Source organism: Hippoglossus stenolepis, chromosome 16 (assembly GCF_022539355.2).
Source record: "Hippoglossus stenolepis isolate QCI-W04-F060 chromosome 16, HSTE1.2, whole genome shotgun sequence".
NCBI lineage: Eukaryota > Metazoa > Chordata > Actinopteri > Pleuronectiformes > Pleuronectidae > Hippoglossus > Hippoglossus stenolepis.
Window position 1 is genome coordinate 17,387,616 of NC_061498.1, and position 24,194 is coordinate 17,411,809.

The 24,194-nt window shown below is 42.1% G+C and overlaps 1 protein-coding gene across 1 annotated transcript in view; it reads left to right on the forward strand.

Annotated features, from left to right (window-relative positions):
- LOC118123583 (eukaryotic translation initiation factor 3 subunit D) overlaps positions 1 to 24,194 on the forward strand; it is a 34,130-nt gene that overhangs the window by 9,543 nt on the left and 393 nt on the right. The window contains exons 2-15 of the mRNA XM_035181072.2: positions 18,405 to 18,530; positions 18,625 to 18,670; positions 18,793 to 18,929; positions 19,299 to 19,384; positions 19,543 to 19,615; positions 20,008 to 20,123; positions 20,216 to 20,348; positions 20,986 to 21,133; positions 21,562 to 21,692; positions 21,947 to 22,032; positions 22,416 to 22,545; positions 23,058 to 23,200; positions 23,406 to 23,598; positions 23,711 to 23,827. Of these exons, the coding sequence (XP_035036963.1) occupies positions 18,408 to 18,530; positions 18,625 to 18,670; positions 18,793 to 18,929; positions 19,299 to 19,384; positions 19,543 to 19,615; positions 20,008 to 20,123; positions 20,216 to 20,348; positions 20,986 to 21,133; positions 21,562 to 21,692; positions 21,947 to 22,032; positions 22,416 to 22,545; positions 23,058 to 23,200; positions 23,406 to 23,598; positions 23,711 to 23,821 (1,656 nt within the window). The 5' untranslated portion in view covers positions 18,405 to 18,407 and the 3' untranslated portion in view covers positions 23,822 to 23,827. The remainder of the gene's footprint in view (positions 1 to 18,404; positions 18,531 to 18,624; positions 18,671 to 18,792; positions 18,930 to 19,298; positions 19,385 to 19,542; positions 19,616 to 20,007; positions 20,124 to 20,215; positions 20,349 to 20,985; positions 21,134 to 21,561; positions 21,693 to 21,946; positions 22,033 to 22,415; positions 22,546 to 23,057; positions 23,201 to 23,405; positions 23,599 to 23,710; positions 23,828 to 24,194) is intronic.

Consider the following 24,194-nt stretch of genomic DNA (forward strand, 5'->3'; position numbering starts at 1 on the left):
CAGCCAAATGTTGTGATTAAGTCTGTTGGGTTCTGTGTCTAAGGGATTAAGTCGTTTTTGTGTAAAGAAAAAAGAATAAATGCATCTTTTAATTGAACTAGCTGCATAGTACACCAGAACACCAAACTTAAGCAGCCTGATTGCTAGCTGAGGCTGCGAATAGATTAGAATTCTCACTGAGATTTTACCTGCTCGCAAAAGTTACATAGAGCAACAACAGATGGTACAGGGCAGAGGAGTAGGAAAGAAAGGGGAAACATTCTCCCTATTCCAAATAAGTGACGCATCACATGTCATCATAGTGATGATTTAAAACTTAAACAGAGAGGAAAAACATCTCACCAAAACCATGTCCTCATATAGTTCAGGAAGAGGATGTTGTACTGGTCTCTGCTTGAATGCCACTCCCTGATGTGGTCAAACCAGGATGATCCTAAACTGTAAAATGTTATAATGGGGAGTTAAACACATACTGTTATTTCAGTGGAAAACCCTTAGTATCAGAGAAAGGCCTCAACTCATTCCCCATTTCCATCCCTTGTCACTCTACTGACAAAAGGCAAACCCTGTGAGTATTGAGTCTCAGAAAAGGAAGGTTACAGGCCCTGATCAATATTTTTTTTTGGCCTCAAAACTTTAAATCACTGTTTGCTTAAGTCACCGTCACTTCTAAACAAACACACTTTAAGGGTTTCCAGGCAGTTACAAGCCATGTCCACCTTGTTTGTGATTCTCTGATTGTTGATCACAACCAAATGCTGTTCGAGCAGGGTTCACTTATCTCCAAGAACCTCAAGAAGACTCATCTCGGGAGATCATCTCTGAAATAACATGCCTTCTCAGGTCTCCCACTGACTCAGTCAGTTCATCACCTCTTGGGACAGACCATGAATGCAGTAGGGTTATCACTTAGTCTCCCCATCTGGCAGGTGCAATTATAGACATCAAAGGATGGTCATTGACAATGACGTAATTTCTTTAGTGTAGCTGTCACTTTCCATATAAGGAGAACACCAAAGGGCAACCACACAGCTTATTCATTCATGAATGCCCTGGGAACAGGCATCATAATGCTGCTGTCTACTGATCGTGTCATCCCGAAATTGTCGAAGCCTCTCTGTCATTCTGTTGGAATGTAGTTATCTAAAAATTGTCATTTGTGTTAAATGTGGGTTTTAGCCATATATTCATGTGGCCACCTGAAAACACCAGGTACGATCTACCTGAACATTGTTTGGCATTGCGGGAGATCCGGTCGTATTTCACAGCTACTTGTTATTTTAATGCCTGTTTGGATTCTTGTGAATAAATTCCATCATCAACAGGATTCTTTTATACTTCTGTTCCCGTGGGTTGATATTTGGCTGCTCCATATTAGCACACATGACGATAAAGGTTGAGGCATTCAGTGTTCACTCAATTTTAACACCAATTTAGGAAATGCTGTATTTTAATAACTTTTTTCTTTATAGGATACATTGCTAATGTTTTGTTTTATCGATTATTTTTTGTGTATTTCCTGGATTCAATCACCTGCAAATCCAAACGCTTAAAAAGTAGGTTTGACATAGATAACTTCTTTCACTCCTCTTTCAAAACCATCTATCTTCCCTGGCCAAAATGTGGACATTGTTGTCTTTAAATGCCCTTTTGCCCTTTAAATGTAGGTGGACTGCTGAGTCCTGACTTGAGGAGCTGGCTCTCCTGAAAAGGCAAAACAGTAGCAGACTCAACGCTGAGTGAGGCCCTGTTGGAGCTGTGTAAACTTCTTCATTTCTTTGTCTACCCTGTCTGCGACCAGCACTTTCTTCTAACCTTAGCAGACATGGAGGCAGAGCTGCAAGATCTGAGGGACATTATTAGTCAGCTAGCATTCTGATACTGAAATAACAAGACCGAACAGACTATCTCTCCAGGCTCCGCATCTACCATGCTGAGTGTGGTCCAGCTACTTGAACCCCAACCTTCCACGTCAAGGAGCCCCTGCTGGTGAACAAGTCTTTTACCTTCCCAGAGCTGCAAATGCACTGTTTTTAGAGCTATTTCTGGTTATTGACTGGGTTGAACAATTAGTGGTAAAGTGCAGGACGACGGCTGAGTTAAAGGAGTTGTTGAAAAGCAGTGTGAGCAAATCAATCAGCTGTCTCAGAATTTGTCAGCAGTTGCCACAGCCCCCTAGACACCCAGCCGTGGCAGCACCCCTTGTGACACCCCGGGTCTAGTCCAAGGGCCCTGTAGTGTGTAGACGCTGCCAGCAGCCAGGCTATTTTTGAAAGAAACTGTAACCAGCAAATGCTTTCATCAAGGAGAGCCACATGTCCACTCAGGATCTGGGAAACTAATTCCTTCTCTGTTTTGCAGAGCCACAAACTCAGAAGGGAATTTATCTCACTAAAAGTACCCGGTGGAGACATGTGATTCCACTGTCTTTAAATTGGTGACTCAAGGCCCCAACTGTACCAATGGGGTTGGAGGTAAGGTTCTGTGGTATGGTTGTAACCATAGATCCATTGTCATGCAGAGTTCTGACAGCTCCTTATTCTTGTCTTGTTGCGCTGCTAATGGGCTCAAAATCCTATATGCAGGTTACTTGATACTGATGCAGAGGTGATGGGAAAGGTTGTCCCTGGCTGAGGAATATTGGCTGTCAAGAATCCTTGGTGGTCAGGGATATTTGGGATGAATGCCATTAAAGAGTGTTATAATTAACTCTTAGGTAGCATACGCCCTGTTTGGAATTCCCTTTGTCAACCAAGCCCCATGGTACATGGCCTTCCAACATTATCCCTGGCTCAGGGTGAGTCTGGTTTCCAAAATGGGTAGCGTACGGGTAAGTGGGAGGAGAGCAGTGTGCATTCCTGCAGGTACCATCAGGTAATTGCCACGTGCCCCAAAGGCTGTTTTTGTTCCCCTGAGTCAGGCCTCTTGAGCCAGTAATTGCTAGATGCTTCCCAGCAGGTGTGCTAGCATCCCCTGCTATGGTCACAGCCTACGCCCTGGTTAATGTGAGCAAGCATTGATGTTGTTCTCCACCCTTGACCCCTATAGCAATATTTAGTCCTGAAGAGACAGTGAGCTTGCCAAAGGTTATCACAGAGGTGATCTCTGCCCCGACGGCAGGTCACAGTGACAGTGTCCTCTCAGGCTAGCTTAGAAGCCCAGCTAACAGGACTTAATCCAGGCTGTGGATCTGTCCAGCACTCACACCCCCCAGAGTAGAACAAGGTTAGGTCTTTACTCAGGGAATATGAGACTGTTTTTTCCACTTATGATGGCAATCTAGGGTACAGATTTAATTACTCATGAAATAATTTCTACTAGATGAGGTACCTGTCCGTCAGAGGTTTAGAAAATACCACTCACAGAATATGAAGCAGTGAAAGCTCATATTTGACAGTTGCCTCTCCCATTGTCATTGTCAGAAAGAGATGGAAGGTATCTGCAAGTTAAATAGTAAAATCCTCAGATGCACCGTCAGGGCAAAATGGTTCCCTACTTCGCATTTGGCAAGCAGGTACTATCAGCCTTTGCAACACACATTCCAGGAGATTGATGGAGCAGATGTTTGTGGAGCAAAATGGTCAATCCCTGCTTCTGTATTTGGATGACGTTGTTCTTTCATCAACAGTGGATGAACACCTGATCATCTTGAGGCTGTGCTAAGCAGGCTGCAACAGGAATATTTGAAAGTGAAACTAACTTATACTTCTTCAAAGCAAATTGCATTCACCAAACATTTGATTAAAGCCTACTTTGAAGATCAGCAATTTGCTTCACAACACCAGATTTCTACTCACCATATGGGCAGCCGGGCAGGCATCATGGTTGGCTGCACTATCTCCCACTCAGCATTCACCATGGCGATGGAGGTGATTATTAGAGCTTCAAATGGTTTGTAGGTGGCGAGTAGAAACCATTCCAGCATTGGTTGAGAAACCTATAAAGAGCCTTGGAAGATGCTATGATGCAAGCTTCAAAGACTGCGAAAGCAGGTCCAGCAACTGAAGCAGGATGTCAAAAGTGGCCTTAAGAAAAATCGACCAGTCCGTGCTTCCTGGCAACCAGTGCTCTGGTGCTTGCAGTTTGGCCTGCTTTACACCGACTGGGATACTTTCAGCACTTGGATTTCCATCACAAGTATTGAGAGCATGGACAGAATGATCAACTCCAAGGATGCCATGGCCTGTATAGCTGGAGCACATGCCAGTGGGACCGAATTGTCCAGATGAACGCCTGTTATATCTTTGCATTCAGAGGACAGATGGGGGAGAGGACACACACAAATACTTGCCATGGTGTTTAAAAGAAGAGATTCTGGCAACAGCCACCTGGAGGCAATGGCTACCAAGGATTAGAAAGGACAACGGAACTTGTACGACAAAGGTGCTACTGACCCGCATGTACAAGGACATCATCATAGACTGGTGCCTGCTGCACACTTCGTTATGGTAACTTACACACATGTCGCAGGTGCAGCCATAATACCTTTGGTCACCAGCCTCAACACCATCGATGTAACGGTCAACATTACCAAATTCCTGTGGATGCACATCTCAGAGGACCTTCTCTTGGAATGAACAACACCCTCATCACTGGCCAAGAAAGCTCAGCAGCACCTGTACTTCCTGTAAGCTGAAGAGAGCAAGAGCTTCATCACCAATCATATGCATCTTCTACCAAGGCACCATCGAGAGCATCCTGACCAGCGTATCACTGTCTGATTAAGGAGCTGTACAGCCGCAGAACTGCAGGAGCTCTCCAGCGCACGTGAACTTTGACTTTGAAAAACCTAATCAAATATTGGCAATAGACTTCACCCTCCTCAGCCCTTTCAAGATGTAAAGGAAAATGTTTTGATAATGAAGCGGATGTCTTTCTAAGTTCACCCAGGGCTGTCGCAAATCCAGGATCAGCGAAGGTCAACAGTGGCAAATGCCTGTGACTGAGTGGTTTTCAAGTTTGGAATATCCACGCGCCTTCAATCTGACCAGGGTAGGAACTGAAAAGTGCCCTTATTCAGCAGCTATACAACCTTTATGGTTTGCAGAAAATATGCACCACACCATACCACCTTGAGGGCAATGGTCCATGTGAGGATTTCAACCAGACTCTCCATGATTTACTCTGCACCTTACCTATCGAACAGAAGCAACAATAGTCCAGATACTTACCCTAAGTCACGTTATCATACAACAACACTACAAACCACCAACCACCGTGAGTCCCCTCTTTCTATGTTCAACAAGAGACACATCTGCCAGTTGATTTCTCCTGTGAAGAGTCCCAGAGCCTGCGGAAGGACGAAGTCGAGGACATGGTCCAGGAACACCAGCGAGGTTTAGGACAGTCTAAGATGGGGCCCGTGAGTGGTTAAAAAGGGCAGCAATTTGTCACAAGGGACACCAATATGCTGGAATTAAGGTCAGTCCTCTGCAAGAACAGCAGATTTATCTGAGAGATCACAGCAAATGAGGCCGGTCTGTAGTCCCCACATAGTCCTGTAGTCCCCTGTTCCCAAGAAAACAAAAACCTTTGCCTGAACGATCACTGCCCAGTAGCACTCACCTCCACCATCAAGAAGTGTTTTAAGCGGTTAGTCAAACCTCCTTCATCACCTCCTCCTCCCTGACTCACTGACCCTCTTCAGTTTGCCTATGTACAAATAGGTTGACTGCAGATGCCATCTCTCAGCCTTCACAGATCTGCCCTTCCCACCTGGACCAGAGGGACACATGTGAGAATGTTGTTCACTGACTACAGTTCAGCATTCAATACCATCTTGCCCCTGAAGCTCGACACCAAGCTCAGAGACCCTGGGGCTCAACATCGCCTCTGTGATTGGATTCTGAACTTCCTGGACGGGCAGATCTACAGCGATGCGTGGATAGGCAGCACCACATCCTCCACCCTGACTCTAAACACCGGTGCCTCACCCAGGGCTGCGTGCTCAGTCCTCCTGTACTCCCTGTTCACGCATGACTGCGTGGGCTACCCACAGCTCCAACACCATCATTAAGTTTGCTGATGACACGACCGGCCACAGGCCTGATCACTGGCAACGATGAGAAGGCCTACAGAGAGGAGGTCAGAGCCTTGACATCTGTGCCAGGACAACAACCTCTATCTCAACAAGCCGGGCAAAACAAAGGAGCTGATCGACTAAGCAGGAAGAGACAAGGAGTAGAACACGCCCTCTCCATCAACGGACTACGGTGGGAGAGTCAGCAGCTTCAGGTTCCTCGGTCACATCAGCGATGAACTGACCTGGACCCACTACACAGACTCCATCAGACGGCCAGACAGCGGTTTCTTCTTCTCCGCAGCCGCGGAGGTCAACACATGCCAGGATTCTCTGCAAAATTTCTACAGATGCACTATAGAGAGACCCTGATTGGCTGTATCACTGCCTTCTGGTGTAGAGGCAGCTGCACCCGCCCCTGAACCGTAAGGCTTTACAGAGGGCGGTGAAGTCTGCCTCACACATCACCAGGTCGGAGCTACCATCCATGGAGGACCTCTACACTCAGCGGTGAAGAAGGCCAACCGGATCACTAAAGACCCTATCACCCCAGCCATAACCGCCTGCTGCCGCCTGGGCCGACGGTACCGCAGTATCTCAAGCCCGCACCACCAGGCTCAGACAGTTTCATCCCCAGGCCATAGATTTTAAACTACTCCAAGCTGCAATAATCTTCCACTAACTTCTGCACTCAGCATATTTGCACTATTGTTTTTCTTAAGGTGTATATATATATTTTAGACATATATATATATTTTATTTATTGATATTCTATTTTAGATTTATTCTATTTTTTTTGCTTGTAATATTCTGAGCATTGCTAGAAGAGAGCTCAGACTCAAGCATTTCATTGCCAGCAACTGTAATCGAAGTAGGCATATGACAAACTCTGAATCTTGATCTTGAATCAAAGATCCAGGAGTTGATGAGCCCAAACCATCTGTTTTTACAATAAAACTTATATAATTGTACTGGAAGCCACATCTCTGACTCTAAATAACTTTACAATTATCTGCATGTCCTTGCATAAAACGTGATTGTGGGTAAACTCGGGTCACATTTATCTCTCATCTCTACTACTGCAATGTCTTTATGACGTGCCATTCTCATGTACAGTCTAATCATTATGGATGGTCCCAAGTGGGTGTCTACTCTAAATCAAAAGGTACATCATTGCTACTCACTCCTTGCTCATCCATTGATTCTTGAATTCAATCAGACACTCTTATGCTTCTGGAGTGGGCTGAGTAGTCAATCACAAGAACTTAACTCTTCGGAGAGCACCTTGTCTCCCAACTTCAAGGTTTTGTACTTTACTGAAGCTTACCATTGCCTGCCAAAAACCCTCAAGAAAGCCCGCGGAAGCTTTCAGGAGTCCTTCCCCACTGTGGGAGCTGAGAAAGTGATAAAGGAGACAATGTTGTCCTTTGATTCCTCATTATGTAGGATCACCTGTCAACAAACAACAATAAGGATTTGATTTAATAAAGTATCACAAAGTCTCTCCTCCAGGCCAAACCCCATTCAAACAATTCACTATTTAATAACCCTTTTTATGGAAGTCCATCCCTACCAGCAAACTATAATTATTAATGGAGCAAACCAAAGGATGCCTGATTGCTTTTCTTCTGATTTCTCTAGATGAAGACAACAGTTTTAATCACCAAGAAAGGTATATATGTAGTTAATATCTATATATCTTAATTTGCCTGTCAGGACCGAACTTCCACAACATACTGACTTTTAAGCTTTCTTGTCTGTAAGCTCCGTGAGGCATAAGAACTGGGGTGAGTGAGAGGTAAAGAACCGCGGAAGGTCCTCAGACAGTGGTCTTCTCCATCACGCCTGTACTCCAGCCATGGCATCATCCCAAAGTGTCGCATATCTATGCAGATCGCTGTCTAACTGACAGATGGAGGTGATGATCTGCTGAGTCCATATCAGCTCCTGTGGGGAGGCCTGTCTATTAAGTTAAAAACATCATACCTGTAATGGCTCATCACAGCCACAACAGAATAATGTGAAATTAAAGAAAATGATTGTCAAGAGTTGTTTCACTGACCAGACTTTGGATAAGTGACAAGGAATACGCCACTGTCCTCGATTTCACAGCTCTGGGAGGAATCAATGTACTCAGCAGTTGAAAAGCCTGGGAAAAGTTGTAGTTTTGTACCTGCACAAGGTATCGCTGATCTGTTCCACAGCACAAGGAATCACACTGAAAAAAATTATCAAATCTGTGCATCAAGTAACAAGCAGAATCCAACCTAAGTTTCTGCTGATTTTGAACTTTGATTTGTGCAGGTTATTAAAGCTTTTTATGCTTCCTTTTCATCTGACTAAATGATAAAATGAATAATAATATATATCAACTATATAAAATGCATCAGTAGCAATACAACAAGTCTGATATGTATGTATGTATGTATATATATATATATATATATATATACAAGTTATCTACCTCAGATTTGTAATATGTTTATCAAGTGTTTGTCTTTCTGCTCATAAAGAAGAGTTGAGCCTCAGTCTGGTAAATTATGTTTTTACTGTATGTTTTTCATTTCAAGTAATTAAGCTTTATAGTAAAACTGTATAATTTATTCTAGTGATACATTGCATGAACTTGTGTGGTCATTGAGACATTTAACCTACAAAACTGACATTCACAGGCAAATTGTGAAAAGAGAAGGAAAGAAAAATGAAAGTGACTTTACACCTTGCATTTGAAGCTGCAATTTAAATGTTTGATGAAATTTCAAACAATCAAACAAAAAGTTAATGGTCCAGTGTATAAGATTTTAGGTGAAAGGGATCTATTGACAGAAATTGTATATGTAAATTTAATCCTAGTGATGTTCATGAGTGTGTTTCATCTAAATGTTGTTTTATTTACCTCAGAATGGGCCCTTTATATTGAAATACTTTACATATCAGGTAGTAGCCCAGACTGGACAAACTAAACACCCTTGAGTTTTTATGAAAACTTAATGTTACCACAGGTTCTTTCATAAAGTTTGGAAGGGAGGATGAGGTGAGGGGTGTTCAGCTGCAACATGACACTTCACCACTTTATGTCACTAAATCTACACACTGCAACTTTAAATGTATGCATTATCATGAATTTTATATCGCTTTGAACAGGAATGGAGCCATCGGGTATGACCACCAGATGGCAAGAGCACACTCATTTTGTCCAAGGTAAATGACTTAGAAGCCGAGAGAGAGCGAGGCTGCAGATCAATAAACAAATTTTTCCTTTTTTTGCTGATCTGCAGACAGAGTTCACAGACTGCTTGTGGCATTAGGGCAATGCCCAATTATCCCATTGTTAACTGTTGACCTGGTTTGATTGAAATGTTTTGCTGGACTATGCAGCCTTTAAAGAAAGTCCTTTGAGTGTATTTTAGTATTTAGTGTCTGAATCCTTGTGTCTTTTTCATCTTTCTTATCATACTCGAGAAAGAGAGGAGAAAAAACAGAAATCGCTTCATTAACTGTGATGTGCATTTTGAACAACATGTGAAACAGATAATGACAGTTTATATAGGTTATTCTCATGCATTGTCAGAGGAGCTCTAGTCTAAATCAGACACACGCCGCCTCTGTGTTTGTGTGACTTTGCTTTGAGCAGCTCATTTGAGCTCAATGGGACAAAGCACAAAATTCGCTTCCGCTGCCACAGGTCAGGTCACGCATCTGTTTTCAAGCTAATCCTTGAATGGATTTAATATCTTATTCATGCACTGCAAAGGTCAGGAATCTGATTAACACACATAAAGGTGGCTGTCTGTGTAACTGATGTCGATCACTGCAATGACCCATGTTTTGCATGTTTTTTCATGTTGCATCATCACCTGGGAGCAGAGTCATACCAAACAGCCCCTGACGATGATAAACGTAAACATTAAGTGTGCATAAGTCATGTTCATTATGTATTTTAAAGGGGATATAAAATTAACTTCTGATTGTTTCTATCAACTAGACTGAATGGCTGCATATCCATGTTGAGTTGTGTGATGTGCACAAGTTATTACTGTTGGTAAATTTGATGTTATACAAATCTTTTATTTATTATGATTACTCATATACCTTCACTTTGTTAAAAGCATGTTGGTAGCATGGCTGTCTGATCTATTGCAATGAAATTTAATACACATTGAATACACATGTCGACTAGTGCGAATTTTTGTCAAACTAGTAAGATGATAACGCCAACTAGTCGATGAAAATATCAACTAGTTTGATAAAAAGCCCAACATGTTGGATCAAATGTCTTACTAAAGCAGTACAGTCATTCACTAATTCTGAGCAAAGCTCAACTAGTTAAAGAAAATGCATTGGTCAAAGTCCTTGCATGTTCGGTACAGAGTCTAACTAGTGAGACAAAATGTCTTCCACTAGTAAGCTAGTGAGGGAAACCAGGAGAACGACTAGTAAACCAGCAACCTCCCGGAACCGACGGACATGCTCCCAAGCAAAGGCTTGAAGCACAACACTACAGAAAATCAGCCCAACGAACCAAAGGGGAACGCTATAGCTTCAAGGGAAAACTCCACCACATTACAAAACTACTAATAGAAATCGCGAGTGTCATCTGACCTATCTGATACCAGCATAATCAACTGAAAATAAACTAGAAATATCTCCAAGAAAACCCAGGTAAGAAACAACTAATACAAAACCAAGCAGTTGCACTCACCCTACAAAGTCATTCCCAAATGTAATCCTTTCTCCAGACAAACACTCCCTTTACGCACAAGCAAACAATTTACCTGCACAGGTAAACAAAGCAACAGATTCAGTCTGAAGCACAAGAAAAACCTACAACCTAAGCTAAATCTCCTACCTGTAGGACACGTTTCAATATTCTTTTTTTAATTTATAATGACTCCAAATGCTCCAGACAAATAATTAAATTGCACGATTAGGTACCAAATACCAACAGGTATAAAACCACACATTAACAAATCTGATCTAACTTATGCATTAAACAGGAAAGGACGGACGAGTCTCCCAATTTGTCAAGAAGGCGGTCCAGTTTCACAGGTCATAACAAATAATGAGATGTGTGTATCGCCAGTAACATCAGTCATGAAGATGTGAGTGTGAGCATAGTGAGGTGCAAGGTGTTGTGGAGCGAAAGTATTACAGAAGTCAAACCAAAGCAAAGCGTGCAAACTTACCGGATGAGTCCAGAGAGAGTCCAGAGAGAGAGCGCAGCCAGGGCTTTTATCCTATGGGGAGCACTGCCCAGGTGCTCTGGAATAGGCTGGCTCTCACCACTGCCCTCCTCTGGTACCTCTAAGGGATACACAGGAAAACACAGTAACTTTCCATCTAAACAGTTAGGCAGTTTTAACTTACACAACAGTTTGTACACATATTAAGCTGTAAAACAGACACAGCCACTATTTATATAGCAGCTATGCTCTATTTACAAACGACAAATGTCATCATGGTGACTAACTACAAACAGAGCTTAACTGCCTTCTGCTGCCTGGAGCAGTATACACTACTGTCTTATTGCCATTTCTCGTTTTTTTAACTTTATATCACGAATGCCTGATCACACAGGCAGCTCAAGCCTTGGACTTATTATTGGATGGTGTTGCTTATACAAAAATACATAAACACACACACAATTAATTAAATTGACAATAAATGTGACCACATATTTTGTGTGGGTCACTGATGCATTGACACAGCATAGATCCCTTGTGACCTTGCTGTATTCATCCTGAGCTGATGATATCGCTTACAATAAGCTTCCATAGCTGTCGCCCAATAAAAAGTGAATAATATGCTTTTAGTGCTAACTTGAGTCTTTGTCCACAGTGGGTGAGAGCCTGTGGGCAGAGAATCACACTGAGTCATTACATGCCACCAGCAACTGACTATCACCTCTCCATCTAGGTAAGCAAAGGTGGTTATCACCACAGGGAGCCGGGATCACACAGGCCAACCAACAATATTTAGCCCAAATACACAAAGCACAAAGCTAAGACTGTACATAAAGACACTAAAGAGCAAAAGAACGTACACAACCCTTCCAGCCTTCTCGCCCTGAACAAATATTAATTCTATCACACAGCAAACCCTGTGGGTATTGCAAATACGTATGAGCCATACAAATCCCTTTTAGTGTATCTAATAGATGGTTCTGTGCTCCTCAGTGGATCTTTGCTGAAGGGTGTCCATGGGCATGTGGGCTGAAGACCAGCCAAGACCAGCTGCAGCACAGTAATAAAGAGAGGAAGCATTCATGTGCACACCATGAATGAACATAGGGAAAGTGAGTTTTTGATGAATAATGGTGACGCTGTCAGAGAAACTGAAGCTCAATGTTAGGGTGGAAGTCCAATGTTCTTCTTAAGGCTCATTTATGCCCAATGTTAGATTTGTATACAGAAACAGATATAGCCTTCTGTAGACTGAAGAGTCAGGAGCCTTGGGCCCAGGCAGACAGGTTGGAGCCAGGGACCATGGCTGGGTCTTGCAATGGGTTCTGGAGAGCCGCCATGAACTGGAGAGGAAAACAGACAAAGGCAGGAAATCAAGACACAAAAGGAGCATCATTTCAAAATAAAAAAGGAACTGAGAACTCAGGACAACAACCAAAACAGAACACAAATCCAAAACAAAGGAAAACCAGGCTAAAAGTCCTTAAACTAAAGATTCCATAAACACAACCAAACAGCAATGACAGAATCGTTTCACAAAAACATCTTTTCTCAAAATGTGTTATCGTGAGCCACAGGAAACTTTATTATAACTGTCTGCGATAGCCTACATCACAGAATACCTTATATTTTTGTGCGAATCTTCTCTGTTATAAATAAAAGAGTAGAAGAGGTAAAAGATTAAGAGAATAATTTAATATTAAACAAGCTGCCATGAGGAAGCATGGAAATAAATAGAAAACGTGCAAATTTAGATAACAACTTCACTAATTTGGCAAATTGTGTCAACACATGCAAATACAGAAATGCCTGCAACGAGCCACAAAGACAACTGAAATGTATCAAGGAGACCCAAACAAGTGATGAACCTGGCAGTAGTTCAATGCTTTGTAGTTTCTGAAGTGATGTCCTTCAAGAACTATAAAGCAAGTTTTTGTGAAAGAATCCCTTTTATTTTATTTATCAAGACAATATAGTATCTAAAAGTAACTGCTGACTAGGTAGATTATTGTCCTCAGTAGTCAGAACACTTTATTTTTAAATTTTATAGATGAACTTAAACTCTTTAATGAAGTAACAAAATGTAACGTCACATTAAAATATAACTATTGTTCTCAAAACTTTTATCACCAGTATATTAGTGACAAATCAATAATCAATTAACCTGAGTGTTCCTTGTTAAAATGGAGTGGCTTGGAATGGTTTACTCATAACAAAGGGTGCAGGTCCAACTTAGAGTTATACAAACATGCCTCCAAACTGGCAAAACAGTGGCACATTTTGCAGCATTACAAAAACAGTTAACTCTGACACAAAATGTAATGGCTGAATTTTAAATCAGCCAAAGATGATTGGCCCAAAGATCGATTGGCCTAAACCCAGGGAGTTTTTTTGTATGCCATAATCCATGGCTTCTTGAAACTCTTCATAACTGGGATAGATTGGAATCTTGATTGTATTTGAAACACATTTGCCATAGGAAAGCTTGGAGCTCTGAAAACTATCTGTATTGCTTGCAGGAGGAACTTCCTTTTAGCCGAAAGTAAACATAAGGACATCTCAAAAGACTAGCTCTTTTTTCGCTGGAGCAGAAGAAAAATATGTAAGGTATGATGTTTTTTAAGAATACATTAAGACAAGTTTCTAATAAATGCTTATTCCTTTATATATCTTACACTTTGTTGCAGTGGGAATTCCTGCACATTTCTTGTAATTTTATTCACAGATAAAGCCTTTCCACGTAGAGCAAATAATTCACCAGTAGATCAGAACTCTGGCCTCCCCAGGGCCGCCCTGGGCAAGATTTCCCCCAGATTGGCGCCCCCAGGCCCCCCAACATACACACACGCACACACACACACCCAAACACATGCAAACACAAATGCAAATCCTTCCTTCACTCCAGAGGTTACAAGTTAAAAACAACTACTGAAATACTGATGTGTATAAAATGCACATCAGAATCCATTTGGTATCTGCATTTTAATGCAATATGAACAAGGTTTGATATATGGATATGTAAAACGTGGAGGAAATGCTATACATTTTATTTCACATACTTCTCAAATAGCCTGTCAAATTGTCATGCATCTCCAAGAACGTTTTGACTGTGTGTACAGATGCACACAGGCAGAGAAAATGTAGGCTATAAAAATAACAAAATATATAATAGAAAATATAAAAAGAGTCTGAAATCTGCTGCATTGACAGCTAGCTAACTAATCATGTCTACAAAAAGAAACATTAATGATGTGCAAAGCTTCCTGCAACACACACACAAGATGGTGTTGTGTGTGTCTGTCTGTTTAGACACAACTGACAAATGTGTAGAATAAGTACATAATTAAAGATGGGAAAATTTCATCATGTGGGGGCAAAAATCTGGGAAATTGAAACTCCAGGAGAACAGCGGGAAATCAAAAGTATGGGATGCATATTTGATCATTTATATCATATATAATTATACTTATATCAGCTTCTTCCCGTGCTTCCGAGTCACAGTGTGAACAGTCAATTGATTAACATGGGCGCGAAAGGAGGAAGACAGTTGCGGTGTCATGGGTGGTGACGTTACTGCATTGGTTAACATTGCACGACACATCGATAAATCAGCCTCTTTGTGGCGCCCTGTCGGCACTTTGCGCTCTAGGCAACCACCTATGCTGTTTGCATGGTGAGCTGCCCCATCGACGGTTGGTGTTACCAGGTGGACTTAGCTGCATCGCGTGAAGATGTCCTCGACAGCATTAGCCATCAGCTTGGTCTCAGTGCATGAGTGAGAAGAAGAGGAGGATGCTGTTCTAAGGCGTTGACTAAATCAAGCATTGCTAGACCCTCTTTAAAACCTACAAAACACAGATTGACCTTTTAACTGTACTTCATAAGTCACAAGTGCACAGCATGGGGGTTATATGAACTTGAAGGTATATAGATTTTCCATTTCAAGAGCAAGAAATGAAGTGACACTTTACTTTCAACCCCCCTTGTTTCATATTTATTAATATATGAACATTTAAGAAATTGCTTATAACACAATAATGTGCTTGTACGGCTTATAAGTATTCATTATTGCAATTTCAATAACTGTACATTCTGTGGTAGAGGGTATGTACACAAATTATAAATTTAAGTATATATATTAAAACACAGCCGCAATTATGTGTATTTGTCATCATGGGATAAGTTATAACTGTTCACAAATACTGTCCACCTATAAAAATGTCTCTTATACACGTGATATGTATGAACTACGCTTAAATCTAGTACTTATAAATGCTAAAATAAGAGGGAGGCTAGAGTAAAATGTAACCACAAATGAATACGTTTATACAGAAAGAGGTGATCCATGGAACTTTCACAAAATGTTTTTTTCCAGTACTTGCCATAAAAATCCCCTAAAAGTTCATAATAAGGAATAGTAAAATAATTTGCACTTACAGCATTATGTTGTAATTGCTGCAGTTGTCACTGCATTGACCATACTATTCAACTGCAACTCTGACCTGGTTCTTCTGCAGTTAGAGAAAGCTCTACATGCATGAGTCTTTTTCTTGAATGAAGACATCAATCCAATGTGAAAGCCCAAGAAATATCTAAATTTCGTTAAATAAAGAAAAAACCAACCATAAAGATTCATACATGCCCACAGAGTCGCCAGAATGTTGTATCTAGTGGATGGAAAGATGGTTTGGGCAGATGAGCCATTCCTCAAACTTAAGAATGCCGCGCCCACTTCAAAACTGAAAAATGTGTGCGGCTCCACCCACACCTTTTAATCACAACTATATGATCCACACACAGGACTAAAATCATACATATTATAAATTTTATAGCAAAAATTATTGCATATGAACGCAGGTATATGCAGTGCAACTACTAACATCCATATTTAAGCGTAAATAATTTGCAAAGCAACCAATGTAAAAAAAACATGAAGTGCAAATAGTGTATTGTTAAAAATATATTCTTACTGTTTGTATAACAGAGCACAACAAGAATATCCGGGAGAAGAAAAACACATTTGAGGTGTAACCAAATATACTTAAAGGGGACATAGCATGCAAATTCCACTTTGTTAGTGCTTCTACAGGTTAATGTGGGTATCTGGCATGTCTACCAACCCAAAAACTCTGGGGAAAAAACACTCGCGCGTTTTGTTATAGTTCCTCTAAGTCAGAAACGTCATGCTTGAGCGACTCGATTGCCTTCCTGGGTATTGTGTCGTAACAATACACTGGAAGTCTCCCTACATGGTCTTGGCCCACCCCCACCGTCCCCCACACCGTCCCCCACACCGTCCCCCCACACTCGTTACTTCCGTGTTTACACCGGAGGCAGCGCAGCGCCGTTCCCAAGCACGCAGCCGGGCTGTTCACACGGGACGAGCATTTCTCCGCTGGTCAGCTCGCGATTCACTCACATGTGGCATTTGTCTGGATCGTTGGGACTGGGAGGCTGCAGCAGCTGCTCGGGAGCGACCGCTCGCTCTCCCGTCCCGTGCGTGAGCTGGAATTTGTGTCAGCGCCACACAGCGCACAGCAGTGTGGAAGACTTCCGCAGTGTTCAGCGCTACTGTAACCCCCGAACCCCGACATTCAACGGGTACAACAACAAGCGGAGAAAGCAGAATCGCGGGCTGACCTTATATATACAGTCTATGGGGCTGACCAGCCGAGAAATGCTCGTCCCGTGTGAACAGCCAGGCGGCTGCCGTTGAGAACGGCGCTGCGCTGCCTGCAGCGGTCTTCCACACTGCCAGCTGTGTGGAAGACTTCCGCAGTGTTCAGCTCTACTGTATGCCGGGTACAGTAGTTCCGCCGGTTACAGTAGTTCCGCCGGTTACAGTAGTTACGCCGGGGTACACTGACGCGGAAGCGCCGCTGTGAGGCAGCGCAGCGCTGCTCTCTGCCACGCAGCCGCCTGGCTGTTCACACGGGACGAGCATTTCTCCGCTGGTCAGCCCCATAGACTGTATATATAAGGTCAGCCCGCGATTCTGCTTTCTCCGCTTGTTGTTGTACCCGTTGAATGTCGGGTTCGGGGGTAAATGATGGTCTTCATAGCCCCCCACCTCTCTTTCTCTCTCTGTCTGTCTGCTTGTGTGCTTGTAGTGGATGGGCAGAGGGGGACATTTAATTATGTGATTGGGAAAATTAAAACTCCAGGACAACAAGGGGAATACAAAGTATGGGATGCATATTTGATAATTTATATCATATAAAATATGTAATTTATATCGTTTAAAATCATGGGGGGAGAGGGGGGAGCTGGCTCATTAGCATTTAAAGGAACAGGCACTCAAAACAGGTCACTCGGTGGAGGGCTGTTTTATACAGGGTAAAAAGGGTGCTGTTTTATATGATCCTTGTGGTATTTTGACCAAAGTATGTTACAGACATTTCATTAAGACCCCAAGGAACCATATCAACTTGTGGTAAAATGGGCATGCTATGTCCCCTTTAAGGCTCTCTCAGCGTGTTTTTAAAAAGATTCTCGAAGCTTGGATAAATATTGTCCATGTTTAGTTTCTAAATGACTTTACATGGCCCCAGGGTCTTGTTAGCTCGCATCTCAGCGCACAGCACACACACACACACACACACACACACACGGCTTGGGGGTTGTCCTCCGGGCCAGCGACAGGTCCTCACTTGAGTCCTTTCTGCGAGTCCTCTTTTTAGTTTTGAATGATTCAGTTTGACTTTCTGATTCCACTTCGTCATCAGCAGCTTTCCTCTGCTCCATCTTGCTCGACCCAGCAGACAACAAAGTTCTCCCTCACCTATGATTCCCCGCTAAGGATGCGTTCAGGTGTTAATGTGACGGTCAGCAAATACAACGACACCTGCTATATAGGTCAGATAAAATGAGAACAACGTGGAATTTAAATCTCTTGTCTTTGTTTCATTACCTGTGATGATTACTTTTTTTTTAAATCAATCATAAATGTTTGGTGGTAATCAACGCTTACTTACAAATCTGAAACTTCTTTATCTATTTATTTTCTGATGACCTCTCACGGCCCACCTGCAGTGGCTTCACGGCCCACCAGGGGGCCGCGGCCCACACTTTGGGAATGACTGATATAGATCATTCCTCTACATTTTAATCCCACAAACTATCTCAGTTTTCTTGTTGTCTGGAAATACTTTGGGTTTTTCTGTTTGGTCACAGAAGCCTCATCTTTTTTACTCTGACCTCAGGAGATGGCGAAGTTCAACGCCCCTGTGATCCAGGACAATCCATCCGGATGGGGTCCATGTGCGGTTCCAGATAAGTTTAAAGACATGCCCTATCAGCCATTCAGCAAAGGAGACCGTCTGGGGAAGGTTTGTTACCTCTCTTTAGACACGTCCAAAGTTCTGGACTGAAAAAAGAAAGATTTCCTCAGTTTTCCTCATGTTGTGCTTTGTCTTTTTTCAGGTTGCTGACTGGACTGGAGCAACTTACCAAGACAAGAGATACACAAGTGAGTGAGACAGCTATTTAAAATATACTTGTGTAAATTATCTTTATTGCTGCATGAAACACTGATTACTGCATTGGCTCAAGTTTATTTCTGACGGGGTTATGTACATATTTTGTCTCCAGATAAGTATTCCTCTCAGTTTGGAGGTGGGAGTCAGTACGCCTACTTTCACGAGGAGGACGAGACGAGCTTCCAGCTGGTGGACACCGCCAAGACCCAGAAGACGGCCTACCAGAGGAACCGCATGAGGTTTGCTCAGGTAAGACAGAGACACCACAGAAACACTTAATACTGACAACTTTTTTTAAAATAAGTACATTTAGAAAATATTCAGTGAACATCACAGAAAGGTAAATATATTCGCTGCTCATCTGCGTCCACGCCACGTTAACTGAATTTATTCTAATGCAAGGAATTACTGTTGTGTAGTTGAAGAATACAGACAAAAATGTGTCTGCCTTTTATAGATGGTGTTATCATAAAACAGGTATTTTATGAAATCCTCTGTAGTTTAAAAAAATTTAAATTTAAGTTGCAGAACCCTGAATCGTGTCAGTTGATTTAAAATGTAAGTATCATGTGTTACATTTTAACTAGTCCCATAACAGCACGATGTTTGTTTCAACAGAGGAATCTGCGCAGAGACAAGGACCGGAGGAACCTGACCCAGTTCAACATGCAGACGCTGCCGAAAAGCGCCAAGCAGAAGGAGAGGTGAGATCCTGAGGGAAATGTCCAGCCAGGTTTCTTCCTCCAAGCTTCACACAAGGGAGAGAAGGATCCCAGCATGAGATGACTTTGTCATATTTTGTACACACCGTTTGTCATATTGTTAAAACATCAGTTTAAGCTCTGGTGTTTTTTTCTCTCAGGGATCGTATGCGCCTTCAGAAAAAGTTCCAGAAGCAGTTTGGAGTCCGTCAGAAGTGGGACCAGAAATCCCAGGTGTGGATCAGATCATTGATTTTGTTTCTGGATTTGAGCAACGACAACAAGACAATTAACCAGCATCTATTTTGAAAATCATTTTTGTCTTCGAAAATGTGAATTGTTTCCTGCTTTTGTTTGTCATATATGATGGGAAAACTAACATCTTAAAATTTTAGACAGTTAAAGTATTCACCTTGTACTTCGCTGTATTCAGTCAACAATAAGCAAGAAAATTATTTGCAGATGAATAACTAATGAATATAATTTACAAGTTGCAGCTCTGTACCAGCTGCACAAGACAAAATCTTTCCAGATGATGGTGTATGTAAGACGAGTATCTCATACAATTCTCGTATGTATACATTTCCTCCCTCCCTCCCTCGACATACTGGTTGGTCAAAACACAGCTGAAGCCCAGAGACTCTTCTGTGGAGGTTAGGAGCGACTGGGAGGTGAAGGAGGAGATGGACTTCCCCAGACTGATGAAGATGAGGTACATGGAGGTGGCCGACCCTCTCGACATGTAAGTTACAGCGATTTCTTTACCATTTGCTCTTTTAAACACGTTCAAGAGGTGAATTGCAGATGCTGACAGAGTGTTGTTTCCTTTTCCAGCGAGTGCTGCGGTGCCTTGGAGTACTACGACAAAGCATTTGACCGAATCACCACCCGCAATGAAAAGCAGCTGAAAAGCATCAAGAGGATCTTCCACACTGTCACTACCACTGATGATCCCGTCATCCGCAAGGTCTTAAGTCTTTAAAATAATAAGCTGCTGCAATAAAACACAACATGGCAACATGGGCCTGTTTCAGTCATGTAACATGTGAAATATGCTGTTAAAGTGTCATTGAGACTGAGTTGCTTTTACATTCATGTTTATTCAGACATGGCAAAGCCATTACTGAAAGAGCTGCTACACCTGTATGATACTTATCTAACACAGATGTAGACTGTAAAGATAAAGATAGACGATGTGTCCACTTCCTCCAAATTATCTCTAATACGAACAGTGATATCTTGCTCCAATGACACCATTTGGAGCCAGAGTCTGTGTAGTAGCAATTGGTGATGGAGCTGTGGTATCAAAGATAATTAAAATGTGATCAATTTGATTGAAAGTCGCCACTGTTGCAACAATTTCCAGTCAGTCCCTCTGAACTCTGAGTTGCACCTTTTTCCAGCCAATTTTGTAAAAAAGAAAAACTTTCTCTCATGTTGGTTTCTCCAAATATCCGAAAGATTTCCCAATGGCAGTGCCAAATGATGAAATGTGTCTCCAGTCGTCAGAGAGGCTGTGAACCTTCCAGTCAGGGGAACTCTTCAATGTTCTGACACTTTTTTAACATTTATTAATATTTCTTTCTCTCTCTCTGTCTCTCCAGCTGGCTAAGACTCAGGGTAACGTGTTTGCCACTGATGCCATCCTGGCCACCTTGATGTGCTGCACACGCTCAGTGAACTCCTGGGACATAATTGTACAGAGAGTGGGCAACAAGCTGTTCTTTGACAAGAGGGACAACTCTGACTTTGGTGAGACTTTGTCAGAGAAGCTGAAATCTGTATAATGTAACATTTACTGAAATAATGGTCCTACCAGTCTTTACTTTTCTTGTAAATCAATGTTAAGCACTATCCCTGCATCTTGCAGGGGTTTTTTTTCCACACAAAAAGCCACATTATAAAGCTAGAATGGAAAGACTTTAATGTGACAGTCCTTGAGGAAGTGTTAAACACCATGCATGGAAGCTTTGAGAAAAATTCAAAGTGGAACATCGGAGCTGACGCTAGCTGTGCTGTTTCGCAAATAAAGATTTACATTTAGTGAAGAGGAGAAATTAGACATAAAGGTATCATTGATACAAGGTTGTCTTAAATGCCATTAAGGTAAATAGTGGTGAACGTGATGATTCATTACCTTTTTTTTTAACCTAACACTAATGTCTATTACGTCTCCTCAGATTTGTTGACTGTGAGCGAGACGGCCAATGAGCCTCCGCAGGATGAAGGCAACTCCTTCAACTCCCCTCGTAACTTGGCAATGGAGGCCACGTACATCAACCACAACTTCAGTCAGCAGTGTTTACGAATGGTAAGAACACACACGTTATAAGCCCCTGCTCGTCAAATTGAATGTGATTCTTTTCATATTTGTACAATACTCTGAAAGCAGGTCATTTTCCTCATAGAAAATTAATCTTGGGGAAGCCTGATGCAGTTTGTAATTTTTTAGGCTTTCACTAATGTTAATCAGGACCTCCAAGGCCTCGGGCATCTAGTAAAACATGATCTGTCTGAAGCCTAAATATAATTTTTTCATGTCACTTTTTCGTTTGTTTTATTCAGGGTGGAGAGAGGCACAAGTTCCCTAACTCCAACCCATTTGTTGAGGAGGACACGGACAAGAGTGAGGTGGCATCTGTAGCCTACAGGTAAACACTGAACCCCCAGAGTTGGGGCGGGGGGGGGCTCACGGTTTGGTAGCACCTTGGTTGTGAGGTCATGGTACGTTTTATTCACAGTAGAAACAAGGAACAGAAAACATTGAACATATTTTGTATTACTTTTTATTCAAACCTGTCGCATATGCACACAAAATAAGTTCCTTTACCTTTACACCCCTAGGGTAAAGCATTACTAAAAGGACTTAGTAGGCCGGGCAAGTGTATGTGAATGAGCTTACAATCTTTCTTAATAATTAAATGGTAAATAAAGATAGACAAATTTATCGTATCCCTGTTAAAATTTAAATCACTGGATGTGTCAAAACCATTTTTTGTCTCAGGCCTGAAGTGTTCTCATCTTTGTGTTTCAGGTACCGCCACTGGAAACTCGGGGAGGACATCGATCTGATTGTGCGCTGTGAGCACGATGGGGTGATGACTGGTGCCAACGGAGAAGTGTCCTTCATCAATGTCAAGACCCTAAACGAGTGGGACTCAAGGGTAAGAAGAGGGGGAAGCTGCTTTGTAGTGAATCTGAAGCTACGTTTTTTTGTTGTTACGGTTTATTTTTAAAGGAGACAGGATGCTGATGTGTTAGGTTCCGCATAAAGTCATGCAGACAAATGGGACACTTCAGCTTTCCTCTATTGTGTTCCGTATCATTGTGATGTCACTTGTCCTTTCATTGCCCTCCATTTGCATAATGCAAGTGGGCAAGCTGGCCAATCAGAGCAAACTATTTTTTATGAGTAGGGGGGCCTTAGAGAGACAGGAGCTTAAATCAAGTGTTTCTGACAGAAGCTGAAAAGAAGACCTGCAACAATGGACAGTATGAGGAAAGTGATGTTTTCTGAACAGTAGAGCATGTAAAATCTTTTTACTCAAATTAAAATAATCAACCTGAATATGAGCATCTTGAGTCTTTGTAGTAAGTAAGTGGGGAAATCCTGTGCAAACCTTTGGCCAGTAACCGTTCTGTTACAACGTTTTTGTTCCTTTTGTTTGGTCATCAGCATTGTAATGGCGTGGACTGGCGTCAGAAGCTGGACTCTCAGAGAGGAGCCGTCCTGGCCACCGAACTGAAGAATAACAGCTACAAACTGGCTCGCTGGACCTGCTGCGCCATGCTGGCGGGATCAGAATACCTTAAACTGGGGTAAGGAAAATGCACGAGTGACAGAAAAACACAGGAGATGAAGATCAGGGACTGTAGTTATCAGTAAGGATTTAGATTTTATTAAACGATAAAAAATATAAAATCTGTTACTTTGACTCATGCAACAGCAGAACATCTTGCAGCAGAGCTTGTTGACCAGTAGAAGATTAGACTGTATTCATTTCATCCCCTCTGCGTCCTTCAGGTACGTTTCTCGGTACCACGTAAAGGACTCTGCTCGCCACGTCGTCCTGGGTACCCAGCAGTTCAAACCCAACGAGTTCGCCAGCCAGATCAACCTGAGCATGGAGAATGCCTGGGGAATCCTCCGTTGTGTCATTGACATCTGCCGCAAGCTGGATGAGGGCAAGTACCTCATCCTGAAGGATCCCAACAAGGTGAGAGGTCACGGTGTTTGTTCAGGCTTTGTGATGCAGGGTTACAAATAATGAGGTGGACGGAAACTGTTGGAGCTGACGTTTTTTTTTTTTGTCTTTTCTTTGTCCACAGCAAGTGATTCGGGTGTACAGCCTGCCTGATGGCACCTTCAGCTCTGATGAGGAGGATGAAGAAGAAGAGGACGAAGAAGATGAGGAGGACGAAGAAGATGAAATTCAGTAGTTAATGGTAATTTACCTCATGTTGAAGACTTGACTATAAACTATTATTCACCTTTTGAGTTGGCTGATAAAATCAAATTAGAATATCTTTTTGCAAAACATGTAGAAAGGTTTTTATAAAATATATATTTTATTTTTAGGTCTTGTTTGAGTATAAATTCAGGGGTCTGTTCGTAGAAGCAGGGTTACACAGTTAACTGTGGAGCTTAATTCATGCCAAAACCTAACAAACAAACTTCACCAATACGAATTCCCAAACCATTCACTTGCAAACACAGTGTGGTTTGCAAATACAAAACTACAAAAAATACACCTCATATTTCTAATAAAGGCTTCAGAAACAAATAAAATGGCAAAAAAAGTGCTTCAATAAA